Source organism: Malus sylvestris, chromosome 6 (assembly GCF_916048215.2).
Source record: "Malus sylvestris chromosome 6, drMalSylv7.2, whole genome shotgun sequence".
NCBI lineage: Eukaryota > Viridiplantae > Streptophyta > Magnoliopsida > Rosales > Rosaceae > Malus > Malus sylvestris.
Window position 1 is genome coordinate 33339764 of NC_062265.1, and position 15671 is coordinate 33355434.

Here is a 15671-nt window from a genome sequence, read left to right on the forward strand (position 1 = left end):
GACTATGATTCCTTCGTGGATTCAATTCAATTTCGTCTTGCTGATACTACTGTTGATGATCTACATGGATTTCTTCTCAGCAAAGAAATGGCTCTTGCTCGTCGCAAGCAATCTCAAGGGGGCGATTTTACAAAATTGGCACTTTAAGATCAGACTCAGGGGGTGAGTTTACAAGTTCTCACTTCAAGCATCATTTGTCTTTCCATGGCATTCAGCAACAATTCAGTTGTCCTTACACTCCTCAGCAAAACGGTTGTGCTGAAAGGAAGCACAGACATATTGTTGAGACTGCTCGAACCCTCCTTATTGCCTCACAAGTTCCTCACAAATTCTGGGTTGAAGGTTTTCTTACTGCCGTCTATCTTATCAATCGCCTACCTCCAGTCAACAAGTCTTCCCCTTGGGAACAATTTTTCAAGAAAGTTCTAGATTACAAGTCTCTTCGGGTATTTGGATGTCAATGCTTTCCTTGGTTAAAACAATACACCAATTCCAAATTAGATCCCAAGAGCAAGCTGTGTGTTTTCATTGGTTACAGCTTAGCTCACAAGGGGTATAGATGTCTCGATCCCTTCACTAATCGGGTTTCTCTCTCTTGACATGTTCATTTTGATGAACATACATTTCCCTTTCATGATCCCCACCTTCTAAAGTCCTCCACTCCCCATACCCCAGAAACTTACTCACCTTTTTCCCTTACCTTTCCCAATCTTTATTCTCCTAATTCTTTCATTTCCCGTGTTCCACCACCCATATCTTCCTCTCCTACTCAACCTGCGCTAGTTACTCAACCTGAGCAAGTTACTCAACCTGAGCCAGTTAATTCTCCTGCTCCTTGTCCTGCACCTCTGCAACCTCCCTCACCTCCCTCTTCTCCTCTACCCGCCTCTCATTCTTTACACCCTGCACCACATCATGTACCTCCTATTTCCTCTGTTCACCCAATGCAAACCCGCTCTAAGTCAGGAATATACAAACCTAAGGCCCTTACTGCCACAACACATCCTCTGCCTTCTCATTGTGACAGTGAGTTTATACCTACTACATATCTCTAGGCTTCCAAACATTCACAGTGGAGGGCTGCTATGCAGGATGAATTCAATGCTTTACAAAGTACATGCACTTGGCAGCTTATTCCTTCTACCTCCACTCATAATTTGGTTGGCTGTAAATGGGTTTTCCGGATTAAGAGGAAACCAGATGGCTCTGTGGATCGTTACAAGGCTAGACTCGTTGCAAAAGGTTACAATCAGCAAGAGGACATTGATTATGGTGATACTTTTAGCCCGGTTGCTAAACCTGTGACTATACGCATCATTCTCAGTCCAATCAAACTGGTTTTTACACCAGCTGGATGTAAGTAATGCTTTTCTACATGGTTCTTTGAAAGAGAATGTATATATGGCTCAACCACCTGGGTTCATTGATCAGGATCATCCTACTCATATCTGTCACTTAAAGAAATCCTTGTATGGCTTAAAGCAAGCCCCTCGTGCTTGGTATGAAAAACTTCAATCTGCTCTTTTCTCCATGGGATTTCAAGCTTCACACTCTGATCATAGTCTGTTTGTGCTGCATAAACCTACCTTGGTTTTGGTTCTTGTGTATGTCGATGATATCATAGTGACCGGACCTTCTTCTAGTGTCTGCAACACCATCATTTCTCAGTTGAGCTCTAAATTTCCAATCAAAGATCTCGGCGATCTTCATTACTTTCTAGGTTTGGAAGTTCAGAAATCCACCTCAGGAGCCTTCATTCATCAATCCAAATACATATTGGATCTTCTCAAGCGTACCAAAATGGATGGGGCAAAGCCATGTGCCACTCCCCTTAGTTCTGTCAAGCTTGATCACACTGGTTCCTTGTTGTCGAATCCCGAGGACTATCGCTCTATTGTTGGCGCCCTTCAATATCTTACATGGACCCGGCCTGATTTATCCTTTGCGGTTAATCTGGTGTGTCAGTTCATGCACTCTCCCCGGGAGCCTCACTTTCAAGCCGTGAAACGCATCCTCCGATATCTAAAAGGGACACTTGGATTTGGCTTATGGTTTCCCAAAACCACATCTCCCCTACTTCTAAACGCCTACTCCGATGCTGACTGGGCAGGATGCTCGTGGGATAGACGTTCCACTGGTGGCTTTTGCATCTTTCTTGGTCCTTGTCTAGTTAGTTGGAGTGCAAAGAAACAGCACACAGTTTCCCGATCCTCTACCGAAGCTGAGTACCGCTCCCTTGCACATACCGCTACTGAGATCACTTGGATCTGTCAACTCTTCTCTGATATTGGATTCAAATTGTCCTCCTTGCCACAAATTTGGTGTGACAATGTTTCTGCAATTGCCTTGGCTTCAAATCCGGTTTTTCATGCTCGAACAAAGCATGTTGAAATCGATTATCATTACATCCGTGAGCTTGTTTTGGCTAAGCTTCTTACTGTCAAATTTGTTTGCAGTGCGGATCAATTAGTGGATATTCACACCAAATCTCTGCCAAGACCACGTTTTCTTCATCTTCGATCCAAGCTTTCACTTCAACCTTCTCCGTTCAGCTTGAGGGGGTGTGAAGAGCAAGTTACCATTGTAAAACATTAGTGTTAGTCAAGTTAGTTAGTTGTTAGAATAGTTACAAATAGTTACCACTGTAACTATTCTCTTTACATGTGTAAATCTAGTTTATATAAATACCTCAGTGTAACTAATTATAAATGTAATGAAATCATTTCTCAATACTTACAATTAAATTCACTATTTCTGCCCTAAAAACATAAAAAACAGCAGTCTCCTGAAACCTTGTAACAAATTTGAGTCAATTACATTAACCAATTTAAGTCAAATAAACAACATTTGTAGTGTATAGGGACTCACCCTTGCATAGAGGCTTTGGGAATCAGCGGCTATTCCTTCTAGCTCTTCATTTGCCACTCAGGTTAGGAAGTGCAACCCCTGCTGGACTCAAGCTTGAAGGAGCTCTGTCGAGCCAGTGGTATTGCAGTCTTCTTCATTGTTGGTAATTGTCACCTACCAGCACTTCTTTGCCTTTGTGTTCCCTTGTTCATTTGAACATGCATTGAATTTAGGATCATAAATGCTCACATAAACTAACTCCTGCCTCATTTTAATTTTTTGAAAGAAATGGTAACATTTGGTAATCAAGTAAATTTTATACAAATGCATAGGAGTGGAGCGTCCATTCCTAAGAATTGTATATTCAGATATGGTGATGAAATTCAGTACGTTATAACAATACTCTTTGAATCCCTCAGTATTCAGTACGTTATAACAAAACAGACCGAGAATATTCATTTCTTGAATTTCTGAGAAAAAATTTATTATTCATTTCTTGAATAATACGAATTGAAGTTTGATGGGATGTAGTGGAGGAGCAAATTGACCGAGAGGTTTCTGGCCCTCTGGTGAGATTTTTCGCCAGAGACGAAGAGTGTTGTCGAAGAGAGAGAACGACAGCACAGCACGTAGACAGGTTTTCAATCAGACGATCCACACGTGTCCTTCATGGACAGTTCCGTCATTTCATTGTAGAGTTTGAGAAAAGATAGTGTGCGGGAAAACAAAGTAGGGGCAAAAGCGTCAAAACACTGTTAATGAACAGTGCTTTCTTCTTTGTTTTAGTAGATGGTCATTTGGGGGAGGTAACATGTCTCTTGTCCTCCTGTGGATAGCCAATTATTTAATCAAAAGATTAGATAATACAATGTTCGATATATGGGATGTAGACATAAGCAAGCTAGATTATTTGTATTTAGTTTGTAAAAATAATTTGTTGTTTGTTTGTGCCAAATGGACCCCTTAAATTAGCAAGGGAGACTAAGACTTTTAGTTTTGCGTTGGTATTTGAGATTAAAGAAAAGAGTTAAGAGTAATGATGTGATTGTCAACATCAAATACCATTTAAAGTAGTATGAAAATGTAGTATAAAAATATAATATGAATAACATTACTGGAAAGAAATTAGTTTCTGCACACACCTTTTCACATTTTTAGGAAAAAAACAAATATGGCATACGTGTAAAGATGTAAAAGTTGTTAAGGAAACTGTACATGGGTGCTGAAATTTTTTCAGCAACTTCTATTTTTATCTAATCAGATTTAAATACTGTTTAAATAGTTAAAATTGTTAATACAAACGAGATATGTGTTTAAATTTAATTGGGTGAAAGTAAGAGTGGGGGCTGAAAAATAAATATCAGTGTTGATGAGTTTTAATAAACCCCTTTTTGGGGGTACGCAAGTGTTCTAATCTTTGAACAAAACTTGTCAAACGACGAAAAGTCAGCAGACACGGGATCCCCTTTCTCAAGCATTGTAGTGAAAATACCGAGAAGCCCACCTCAATTACGTAATCAGTTCGTACTACATAAACACCTTTGAACGTGATGATTAATGTGCATGTTATGAATATATTATTACGAATGATTATGCCTGATCACCTATTCCTAACACTACCTATCTTCTTCGTCATCTTCAACTTGTTGATTGTCGTCCCCTCTGCTATTGGGGATGGCGATTTCCGATACACAGAGTGCAGCAGCTACTACGACTGCGGCCTCCTCAAAAACATCTCCTACCCCTTCTGGGCCACCAGCAGCCGCCCCCAACACTGCGGCCGCGAAGACTACGAGCTCACATGCCGAGGAGATCAATACCCTGTCATGAAAATTAAAGACCAGGATTTTCTTGTGTTGAACTTTAGCGGACAGTTTTACACCATGACAATCGCTCGCTCAGATCTCTGGGGCACCCCCTGCACTGCCAACTTTGTCAACACCACGTTGGACTACGACCGGTTTTCCTACGTCCCAGCTGTTCGGAACCTGTCGCTGTTCTACGGCTGCCCGCCGCAGAGTGAGTCAGTCCTCAGTAACTTCACTTGCAAGGTAGAGGGTACGGACCACAATATATCATACTATGTCGACGACTCTTTGTCGAGGATTCGTCTGAAAAATTGGGCCTCGTGCCATACGAATATTCGAGTTCCGATTATGTGGGAGGGTGTGGATGCTATGCCGCTGGAGAATGTGACGACGGGTGTGCTCAAAGAGGTTTTGAAACAGGGGTTTCAGGTGGCGTACGATGCGGAGTGGGAGCTCTGTAATCGATGTTTAATATCCAATGGAATCTGTGGGTCGAACTCGAGTTCTGATTCGTTTGTCTGTTATTGCGGCGATGGACCTTATGATCAAACATGTTCGATTCCTGGTGGTATGTGTATTAATTTCTTCTTAATTTCTCCATTAATTTCTTCAGATCAATTTTCTTGGTTTAATTTAAGATCAGGGATAGTAATTGAGGTTAAGTCTGATTCAAAGTAGGGTTTTTAGCTTGGAGTTTCCATTATTAGTCAAAATCAAGCAACTTCAATTATGAACTGTTACACATTTTAGTTAAATCAAGTTGGTTAGAATAGTGTGTTTCATCATTCACACTAAAATTCGAATCTCTTTCCCATAATTTAGATGAATCTTTATATAACCATTACAAACAGTGTCACATCTTTTAACAGTCAAAGTTTGAATTGCCTCCTTATAATTTAAATAAACTTAGAGTAAGTTAAAATATCTTCTAGGTCGTTTGCTATTAGTTGGTGCTGTATAGTAGTCGTTACTAAGTTCTACTGCTCTCACGTTGTGATGGAATGTGCAATTAGATTCAACCCCAGAACTTAATTACCGAAAACTTGGTTCATTAAGGCTTCTTATTTCATCTTAATACCAATGAGATAAACCCCTCCGAGTGGACACAGACACCAGAAGTGTTGCTCCTTTGACTGGTCATCGCCATCTCAAACTTGTGGACAAACCAGTAGGTTTGCTACCAGTCGTAGGTGAAAACACATGCCACGTAGGTATTGTCCAAGTCAAAGGTCCACGAGATTAGCAAGGAATTCTATGAGATTTTAAATAGTTCACACTGTTAGACGAAGTCAATGTGAACTTTCATCCACCGTGAATTATGGAGTCCAGCACGCTTTGAGGCCATCTCCAATCGAATGATCCAGAGGGTTAGAGGATCAAAAATCGCCTGAAAATTGTCTCCAACCGAGGGCTAAACCAGAGGGCTCATGGAATCTGAGAGGGCCCCACAGAATCTGAAAGGGCTGGAGGGTTGGTTGCATGCAACCAGCCAGCCAGCCCGGGTCTGGCCAGAAAATCATTATTCCTGGTCGGTTATAACCGACAGGAATCCTTAAGCTAAAATTCAAATGCAACGGCTAGCTGACGTCGGCTAGCCGTTGAATTTGAATTTTTTTTATATATTTTTATTATTATTTTTTATTTATAAAATTTTTCCTATAACTTCTATTTTTCATATTTTTTTTGAAATTCTATTTTTTTCCTATAACTTTTATTTTACAAAATTTATTTCATTTTTTTTTTAAATTCTATTTTTTCCTATAACTTTTATTTTACAAAATGTATTTCATATTTTTTTTAAATTCCATTTTTTCCTATAACTTCTATTTCACAAAATTTGTTTCATATTTTTTTTCCTATAACTTCCTAACCCTTTATACAACATTAAATTAAATTAAGTAACATTAAACAACATTAAACAATATGAAATAACATTAAATAACATTAACCAACATACAAATTATACAACATAAAAAAACATTTAACAACATGAAACTTAAACAATATTTTTAAAAACATTTAACAACATAAAACTTAAACGCCTACTCCATACTTCTTTTGGCCCAAAGATGTGCAACAAGATCCTGTTGTAGGTACTTGTTTGTGGCACGAGAACGTATCATTCTATAACGCCTCATATATTTTTGCACGAGCCCTTCTTGACCTATTTGGATCTTCTTAGTCGTCATCGGACTCTCCATCAATATACCCATCTCGCTCATCCTCCACTATCATATTGTGTAATATGATGCAAGACATCATGATGGAGTCCAAATTTTCTCTACTCCACCCTCTTGCTGGTTCGCTAATGATCTTCTACCGTGCTTGTAGAATACGAAAAGCTATCTCAACATCTTTCCGGTATGCCTCTTGGTGTAAGGTAAACAACTTTTCTGTGTCATTCCTAAGGTTTGGAATTGCTTGGACAAGTGTTGCCCACTTTGGGTAGATGTCATCTGCCAAGTAATACCGCATATTATATTGACGGTTGTTGATGTAGTAGTCAAGTTGAGGTGCTTTACCTTCCGTCAAGTTATTGAAGAGGAGTGAACACCCAAGAACTGTAATGTCATTTTGGGATCCAGGGACTCCAAATAAAGCATGCCAGATCCATGTGTCATATGAGGCAACTGCCTCTAACACAACAGTTGACTTTCTCGACCTTCCGCTAAAGCCTCCTTACCATCCGGTGGGACAGTTCTTCCAATCCCAATGCATGCAGTCTAATGACCCTATCATGCCTAGAAACCCACGGTATTCAGCTTTGCGAAGGAGCCGATTCAGATCTTCTTGATTTGGTTCGCGGAGGTACTCATCTTTGTAAACCTGAACAATTATGTCACAGAATTGTTCAAGAGTATCAAGGCATGTAGACTCAGACATACCATGGGTTTCATCCATCGAATCAGCTGGGGAGCCATAGGTTATCATTCGGAGTGCAACAGTAATGAGGTGAGAAACCAGGATGACCTGCTCTGTCCCGCTTCTGTCAAAAGTATAGATTGACCTGCTGGACATCACGAAGTAAACGCTCGAAGACATGACTCCTTATCCGGAAGCGACGTTTGAAATCCTTTTCTGTGTACACCGAGTTGGGGTTGAAGTAGTTGTTCATTAGATTAGCATGCGACATCGCTCTATTTCGTGGTTTGTAAGAGTGACCAGCAATAGAGCCACCCCATTGAGGTTGTTCCTCAATTGGTTGACACACCATGGCCGCAGCCATGACTGCTACTCTGTTTTGTTTGTTGTGCCTTACTTGAACTTCTTCATCAGACTCCTCATCTTCTCGTTTCATTTGCGCCCATTTTGCTTCCAATTTGGAATTGGATGAGGACCCCAGTTGGAATCCGAAGAGGATCCAAAGTTGGAATTCATTGCAAACTTGAATTGAAAAAGATTGAATTGAAAGAGATTGAATTGAAATAGATTGAATTAAAAGAGATTGAATTGAAATAGATTGAATTGAAATAGATTGAATTCAAAGTTGTGTGAATTATAGCCCAATATCCACCCTATTTATAGCAAAAGAAAAATTCAAATCCAACGGCTAGTTGACGTCACTTAGCCGTTGGATTTGAATTTAAGTTGTAGTTTTTAAATAATAAATTATGTTTGGCCCTCGGTTGGAGACGGGTTTTTGTGACAGGGCTAAAACGAGCCATTTGGCTCTCGGTTGGAGACGGAGGCAAATATGACCATGTACTGCTCATTAAAATATTAATATCTTGGAGGGCCAGATGGCTAAAACGAGCCATCTGGCCAGCCCTCGGTTGGAGATGGCCTGAGAGTTCAGTTTAGTTTGAAACTATTATCTGATTAGGGTTCCTTGTTTGTAGGATATATTTTCAAATATTTGTAAACTGTTGTTTTATGATTTGTATTGATTGAATTTCAAATCTCCTTGTAAATAGGGTTTTTAAACCCACTGATGTAATCTTTAAGCAATTATAAATAAATGCATCCCACAGTTGAATGAGTATGCAATCATCTTGAAAAACTTGAGTTCTTGAGTTTTACATGCATGGTATCAGAGCAAGGTTGTCCACGTGTGAAGCCAAACGACTACACGCGCTCCACGTCACCCAGTTGTTGTCCACGTGTAGGCTTGAAAATCTACCACACTTGCGGGGATATGTTGAGAGTTGTCCCACATCGGTGAGGGACAAGGTTTGCTATGTGCTTATATGGTCTTGGGCTACTCCGCATATTACCAATTGGTTTTATGGTGGAATCCCAATTTCATCATGGTTTCTAGAGCTTTTTTTGTCTAACGACAAGATCCTCGCCTGTTATTTTTTCCATCAACGCTTCCATGGTTGAAAATAATGTCTCTTCTATCAACCCCAACCCCCAAAACAACACCTTCCAGCCCTTCTCCACTGCTGTGAACATCAAACTTGATACAACCAACTACCCACTGTGGTTGGCTCAAATGCTTCCTATTCTGAAAAGTAGGGACTTCACATTGACTTCGTCTAACACACACTTCATACCAACCTGTAATCTTTGTATCTTGTGAGTGATAAGTCCACATACAATTTCTCTGCCTTCCGACTGAGATTAGGTGTAGTGGCGCAAGATTGCCATTGAGTCAAACCGAGCACATTGTAATCAGGGCTAACTTAGGAGAAATTCTTATGTCCAGCTATTTAGGTATCTTACTTTTTGTACTTATACTTGTGCTGTATAGTCAACCGAATATAAGAATATCATTTTGTGAGTGTGTTGTACATGATATCCCACATCTTAGGAGTGAGTGTGCTTCACATATAACTGAATGTAAGAATATCTCACCTCTTGCAAGTGTGATTCACGAAAATCTACTTATTTATAAGGAATTCTGTTGGATTATGTGGCCAAGTGGCCATATACTTTAGATTAAACAAACCAAAGGTGGACAACACCTTTCCTTGTTTTGGGGAGGAAAATAGGGAAAAGGTTTTTTGTCTTGGTCCATGGGAAGTCACGGTTGAGGTTTTGAATAATAAGTTTTGGTTGTAATGAGAAGTAAGAGTGGGATAGAAGAGAAGAAAATAGAGTGCAGAAAATTGAGAGAGCCGAAGAGAAGAGAGGGAGAGAAAGAAGGTACTGCTACAATACCATTTTCAGAGAAGGGGTTGTTGTTCCTTTCATTGGATAATTCTCACTCCATCAAAGTGTTATTGTTGTAATAGCTTTGAGCTTTGTATAGAGAAGAAATTAATCACTATATTTCTTTCTCTATTTGTTTCTTTGGAGTGTGAGTTATTGGGTTATTTGGGTTGTGAGATTGCCAACACTTTGTAAACTCCCATTTGGTTGATAGTGGATTCTTGGGTGAGCTCCTACTGCTCCGAGGACGTACTCCAGTTACACTGACTGTTGAGGAACCTCGTTAAAATCTTGGTGTCTTTAATATTTTGTTCTTGCATTTTATTTGATATATTTCCTGTGGGTTAGCTTGAGTTGGTTCCACAAGGGTTTGGTGCTATCCTAGCACAACAATTGGTATCAGAGCACTGGTTGCTCTTGGGTACTGTCTAGTTGCCAAAGATGTCAGACGGGCAAGATGAAAATCCTTTTGGAAGCAGCTCCGGGTTTGCAAGAACGACGGTGCAAAATGCAAAGTTCGAAGTGGAAAAGTTTGATGGCACAAACAACTTCGGGATGTGGCAATGTGAGGTCAAAGATGTGTTGGCTCAACAAGATCTACTTGCCGCTTTGGGAGAGAAGCCGGAAACTATGTCGAAGCCGGAATGGGAAAAATTAAATTTGTGGGCTTGCTCTTCAATTCGGTTGTGCCTTGCAAAAACTCAGAAGTATTTTGTGATGCGGGAGACATTAGCAAGTGTGTTGTGGCAAAAATTGGAAGACAAGTATATGACAAAGAGTGCAGAGAACCGGCTACACTTGAAGAAAAAGCTCTACCGCTTCCAATACAAAGAAGGTACAAAAATGATTAGACACCTTGATACTTTTAATAAGTTGATTGCCGACTTGTTAAATTTAGATGAGGATATTAAGGATGAAGATAAGGCCTTAATATTGTTGAATTCATTGCCGGACTCTTATGAGCATTTTGTTACCACTATTATGCATGGTAAAGAAACTGTGAAATTTGAAGATGTGTCAAATGCCTTGATGAATTATGAAATGAGGCATAGAGATAAAAATCATGATAGTACCTCTGAAGCTTTATTTGTTAGAGGTAGATCATCGGAGAGGAGATCATCTTCTAGCAGGAAAAAATCACAATCTCGACCTAGAGGAAACTCTAAAGGTAGAAAACCTTTGGAAAGGGATGAATGTGCCTTTTGTCGTAATAAGGGCCATTGGAAGAAAGATTGTCCAAAATTGAAGACCAAAGGAAAAGAAAGTTCTGAAGCTAATGTTGCTGAGGTTGAAACAGATTTTTCTGATTTTGCTTTAACCACTTCCTCATCATTTGATTGTGCTACTAAGTGGGTGTTGGATACGGGTTGTACTCATCATATGACTCCTCACAAGGATTGGTTTTCAAGCTTGAAAGAGTTTGATGGTGGCGTTGTGTTCATGGGAGATGACAATCCTTGCACAACAAAAGGGATTGGTACAGTTCGTTTGAAGTTGCATGATGGCATGGTTAAAGAGTTGACAGGTGTTCGGTATGTACCGAATTTGAAGAAAAATCTTATTTCTTTGGGTACTTTGGAATCCAAGGGTTTCAGGTTTCATTCAGATGGACAGACATTGAAAGTTACTTATGGTGCACTTGTTGTGATGAAAGCTCCTAGATGTGGCCATTTGTATTTATTGCAGGGAAGCACTGTGACAGGTGAAGCATCTGTAGTCTCAGAAAATATGGGCACATCCGATTCTGATACTACTAGATTGTGGCATATGAGATTAGGCCATGCCGGTGAAAAAGCTCTACAAGGGCTTGTGAAACAAGGTCTTCTAAAAGGTGCCACGACTTGTAAGCTTGATTTCTGCGAGCATTGTGTCTTGGGGAAGCAAACTAGAGTGAAGTTTGGTACTGCTGTACATCAGACGAATGGCATTCTTGATTATGTGCATTCAGATGTTTGGGGTCCTACAAAGACTCCCTCTTTGAGTGGTAGACATTGGTTTGTGACATTTGTTGATGATTATTCAAGAAGGTCTTGGGTCTACACTATGAAGCACAAGAGTGAGGTATTAAACATTTTCTTGGGTTGGAAGAAAATGGTTGAGAACCAGACTGGGAGAAAGATTAAGATTTTGAGATCGGATAATGGTGGTGAATACACATCCGATCCTTTCTTTAAAGTTTGCAAAGAGGAAGGAATTGTGAGACATTTCAGTGTTCGAGGAACTCCACAACAAAATGGAGTTGCAGAAAGATTGAATCGAACCTTGCTTGAGAAGGTTAGATGTATGTTGTCTCAGTCGGGTTTAAGCAAGTCATTTTGGGCAGAAGCAGTTAATTATGCATGTCACATTATCAACCGGTTACCCTCAGCTGCTATTCAGGGTAAGACACCAATGGAGGTATGGACTGGAAAACCTTCTTCTGATTATGATCATATTCGTATTTTTGGTTCACCTGCTTATTTTCATGTAACTGAAAATAAACTTGATCCTAGAGCCAAAAAGGCTATCTTTCTTGGTTTTAGTAGTGGTGTCAAAGGTTACAGGTTGTGGTGTCCAGAGATGAAGAAACTGGTAATTAGTAGAGATGTGACATTTGACGAAGAAAGTATGTACAAAGTCTCTGAGAAGAATGTGAAAGATGTCCAACAGGTGGAGCTTGAGAAAGTTGCTTCTGGTACTTCAAATCCTATTTCCGCTGATGTCGAAGCCACTACAAGTGAAGAAGTTGGAGACCATGAGGATGTTGAAGAAGTTGAACTTGAAGATTCTATTCAAGTTGAAGAGCAAGTTTCACCTCAAGAGTCTATTGCCAAGAACAGAGGAAAGAGACAAATTACTAAGCCAGCTCGGTATAGTGATTATGTTGCTTTTGCTCTTCCTATTATCACTGAAGAGATTCCATCCAATTTTGAGGAAGCTATTGAGAGTGAGGAGAAGAATAGGTGGTGCAATGCCATGGGTGATGAGATGAATTCTCTCTTGAAGAACAAGACTTGGGAGTTAGCTAAATTGCCTAAGGGCAAGAAAGCTATTGGTTGCAAATGGGTGTATGCCAAGAAGGAAGATGCTGATGAGAAAAGCAATGTGAGATTTAAAGCAAGATTAGTTGCTAAAGGGTATGCACAAAAGGAGGGCATTGACTACAATGAAATCTTTTCTCCGGTTGTGAAGCACTCCTCAATTCGCATTATGTTAGCTCTTGTTGCACAGTATGATCTTGAGCTTGTGCAACTTGATGTAAAAACGGCTTTCCTACATGGTGATTTGAATGAAGAGATTTATATGTGTCAACCAGATGGGTATATAGTGAAAGGGAAGGAGAATTTGTTTTGCAAATTGAAGAAATCACTTTATGGTTTGAAGCAATCTCCAAGGCAATGGTATTTGAGGTTTGATAAATTTATGAGAGGCCAAAATTATTCTAGAAGTCAATATGATCATTGTGTGTACTTCAAGAAGTTGCAAGATGGGTCTTTCATTTATTTATTGATATATGTTGATGATATGTTGATTGCCTCAAAGAATGTCGAAGAGATTGAGAAATTGAAGAAGCAAATGAAGAATGAGTTTGAGATGAAGGATCTTGGTGAAGCGAAGAAGATCCTTGGCATGGAGATCACTAGAGATAGAGCAAAGGGTTTCGTCAGTTTGAATCAAAAACAATACCTTGAGAAGTTGATTCGGAAGTTTGGAGTTCATGATTCAACCAAACCGGTTAGTACCCCTTTGGCTCCTCATTTTAAATTGAGTTCTCTACAATGTCCTAAAACCGATAAAGAGAAACTGCAAATGAAAAATATACCATATGCAAATTTGGTTGGTAGTTTGATGTATGCAATGGTATGCTCTAGACCGGATATTGCTCATGCAGTTGGCATGGTGAGTCGATATATGCATAATCCAGGTAAAGAGCATTGGCAAGCAGCTAAGTGGATATTGAGGTATCTCCATGGTACTCGAGATGTTGGTTTATGCTTTGAGAGGGATGACTCTGGTATTGGTCATTTTGCAGTTGGTTATGTTGATTCAGATTATGCAGGTGATCTGGATGGAAGGAAGTCTACTACAGGCTATGTGTTTACTATGGCTAAAGGGCCAGTTTGTTGGAGGTCCATTTTGCAGTCGTCTGTTGCCTTGTCTACTACAGAGGCTGAATATATGGCAGTTGCTGAAGCTATAAAGGAGGCCATTTGGATACATGGGCTTATTAGAGATTTGGGGGTTGATCAGAAGCAGGTGGAGGTACATTGTGATAGTCAGAGTGCCATTTATTTGGCTAAGTATCAGGTTCATCATGCGAGGACCAAGCACATAGATGTGCGTTATCACTTTGTTCGTGAAATTGTTGGTGAAGGGGAAATCATTCTCCAGAAGATTCCAACTAAAGACAACCCCGCTGATATGTTGACTAAGGTTGTTGGTGTAGCCAAGTTTGTTCACTGTTTGAACTTGGCTCACATTTTGCCTATATAAAGAAGGCGTTGAGTAGTAGGAGTTTTGGAGCATTTGGCTCAGCATGAGTTGTTCTCTTGCTAGTGTTTGGGAGTGATGTTGTGTGCTAATTGTGTTGGTTGGCTTATCATGGCGTTTTCGGAACTTGGCCAAGGTGGAGATTGTTGGATTATGTGGCCAAGTGGCCATATACTTTAGATTAAACAAACCAAAGGTGGACAACACCTTTCCTTGTTTTGGGGAGGAAAATAGGGAAAAGGTTTTTTGTCTTGGTCCATGGGAAGTCACGGTTGAGGTTTTGAATAATAAGTTTTGGTTGTAATGAGAAGTAAGAGTGGGATAGAAGAGAAGAAAATAGAGTGCAGAAAATTGAGAGAGCCGAAGAGAAGAGAGGGAGAGAAAGAAGGTACTGCTACAATACCATTTTCAGAGAAGGGGTTGTTGTTCCTTTCATTGGATAATTCTCACTCCATCAAAGTGTTATTGTTGTAATAGCTTTGAGCTTTGTATAGAGAAGAAATTAATCACTATATTTCTTTCTCTATTTGTTTCTTTGGAGTGTGAGTTATTGGGTTATTTGGGTTGTGAGATTGCCAACACTTTGTAAACTCCCATTTGGTTGATAGTGGATTCTTGGGTGAGCTCCTACTGCTCCGAGGACGTACTCCAGTTACACTGACTGTTGAGGAACCTCGTTAAAATCTTGGTGTCTTTAATATTTTGTTCTTGCATTTTATTTGATATATTTCCTGTGGGTTAGCTTGAGTTGGTTCCACAAGGGTTTGGTGCTATCCTAGCACAACAAATTCTTGGGTCCACTTTGGTAGACTAACACACCTTTGGGACCGTTCATAGCAAATCTCACCATGATCTATCCCAGGAATTCTTGCCCTCCCGCCCCCTCTTGATCCCATCCACTGTGTCTTGACCGGACGGTGTCACCCATGTGATGTCCAGACCAAAGACTTTCTCCTTGTTTAGCCCTTCAGAACCTTTTTAGTGAGCTCAGTTTCCAAGACTATATACCACTTAAACTATGGTGTAGAATTAAGTTTGTATTAACCACCCCAACTCGTTTTATTATTAAACACAATTACTATGACAATGTCATAAGTCTTCGATTGAGTGCACGTCTCCATCATCTTCGAGCATATATCTTGTCTTTCTCCATGTTACTTTTGTGGCATACAACCCAAAAAAAAGAGCTCAAATTTCCCTACTTCTTTCTACACTTTCGGTTCAACCAACCACAACTCTCAAGTTTCAAGCAAATCCACCAAAACATCTGAAGTGCTTGCTGCATACTCATTTTATTGCCTACCTCAAAATTGAAAATTTCTGCCCTATTTTTTGGCCGCTTCGAATAGGTAATGACCCTTACCTAAAGCTAAACAAAAATATTAGGTATTTTTCGGTTTGTTAGATTACAGTAACTTCGTTTTTTTTTTTTTCAGTATATTTCAATTTATT

At 39.8% G+C, this 15671-nt stretch overlaps 1 protein-coding gene across 3 annotated transcripts in view; it reads left to right on the forward strand.

The window, feature by feature from the left end:
- The window catches only part of LOC126626809 (LEAF RUST 10 DISEASE-RESISTANCE LOCUS RECEPTOR-LIKE PROTEIN KINASE-like 2.1), a 40321-nt gene that overhangs the window by 22633 nt on the left and 2017 nt on the right, over nucleotides 1-15671 (forward strand). Inside the window, exon 1 of one of the 3 annotated variants that reach the window (XM_050296209.1) lies at nucleotides 4388-5223. The exons of the other annotated variants lie outside the window; for them this stretch is intronic. Coding sequence (XP_050152166.1) covers nucleotides 4398-5223 — 826 coding nt within the window. The 5' untranslated portion in view covers nucleotides 4388-4397. Of the gene's footprint in view, nucleotides 1-4387; nucleotides 5224-15671 lie in introns of those variants that run through there. 3 annotated transcript variants of the gene reach the window in all.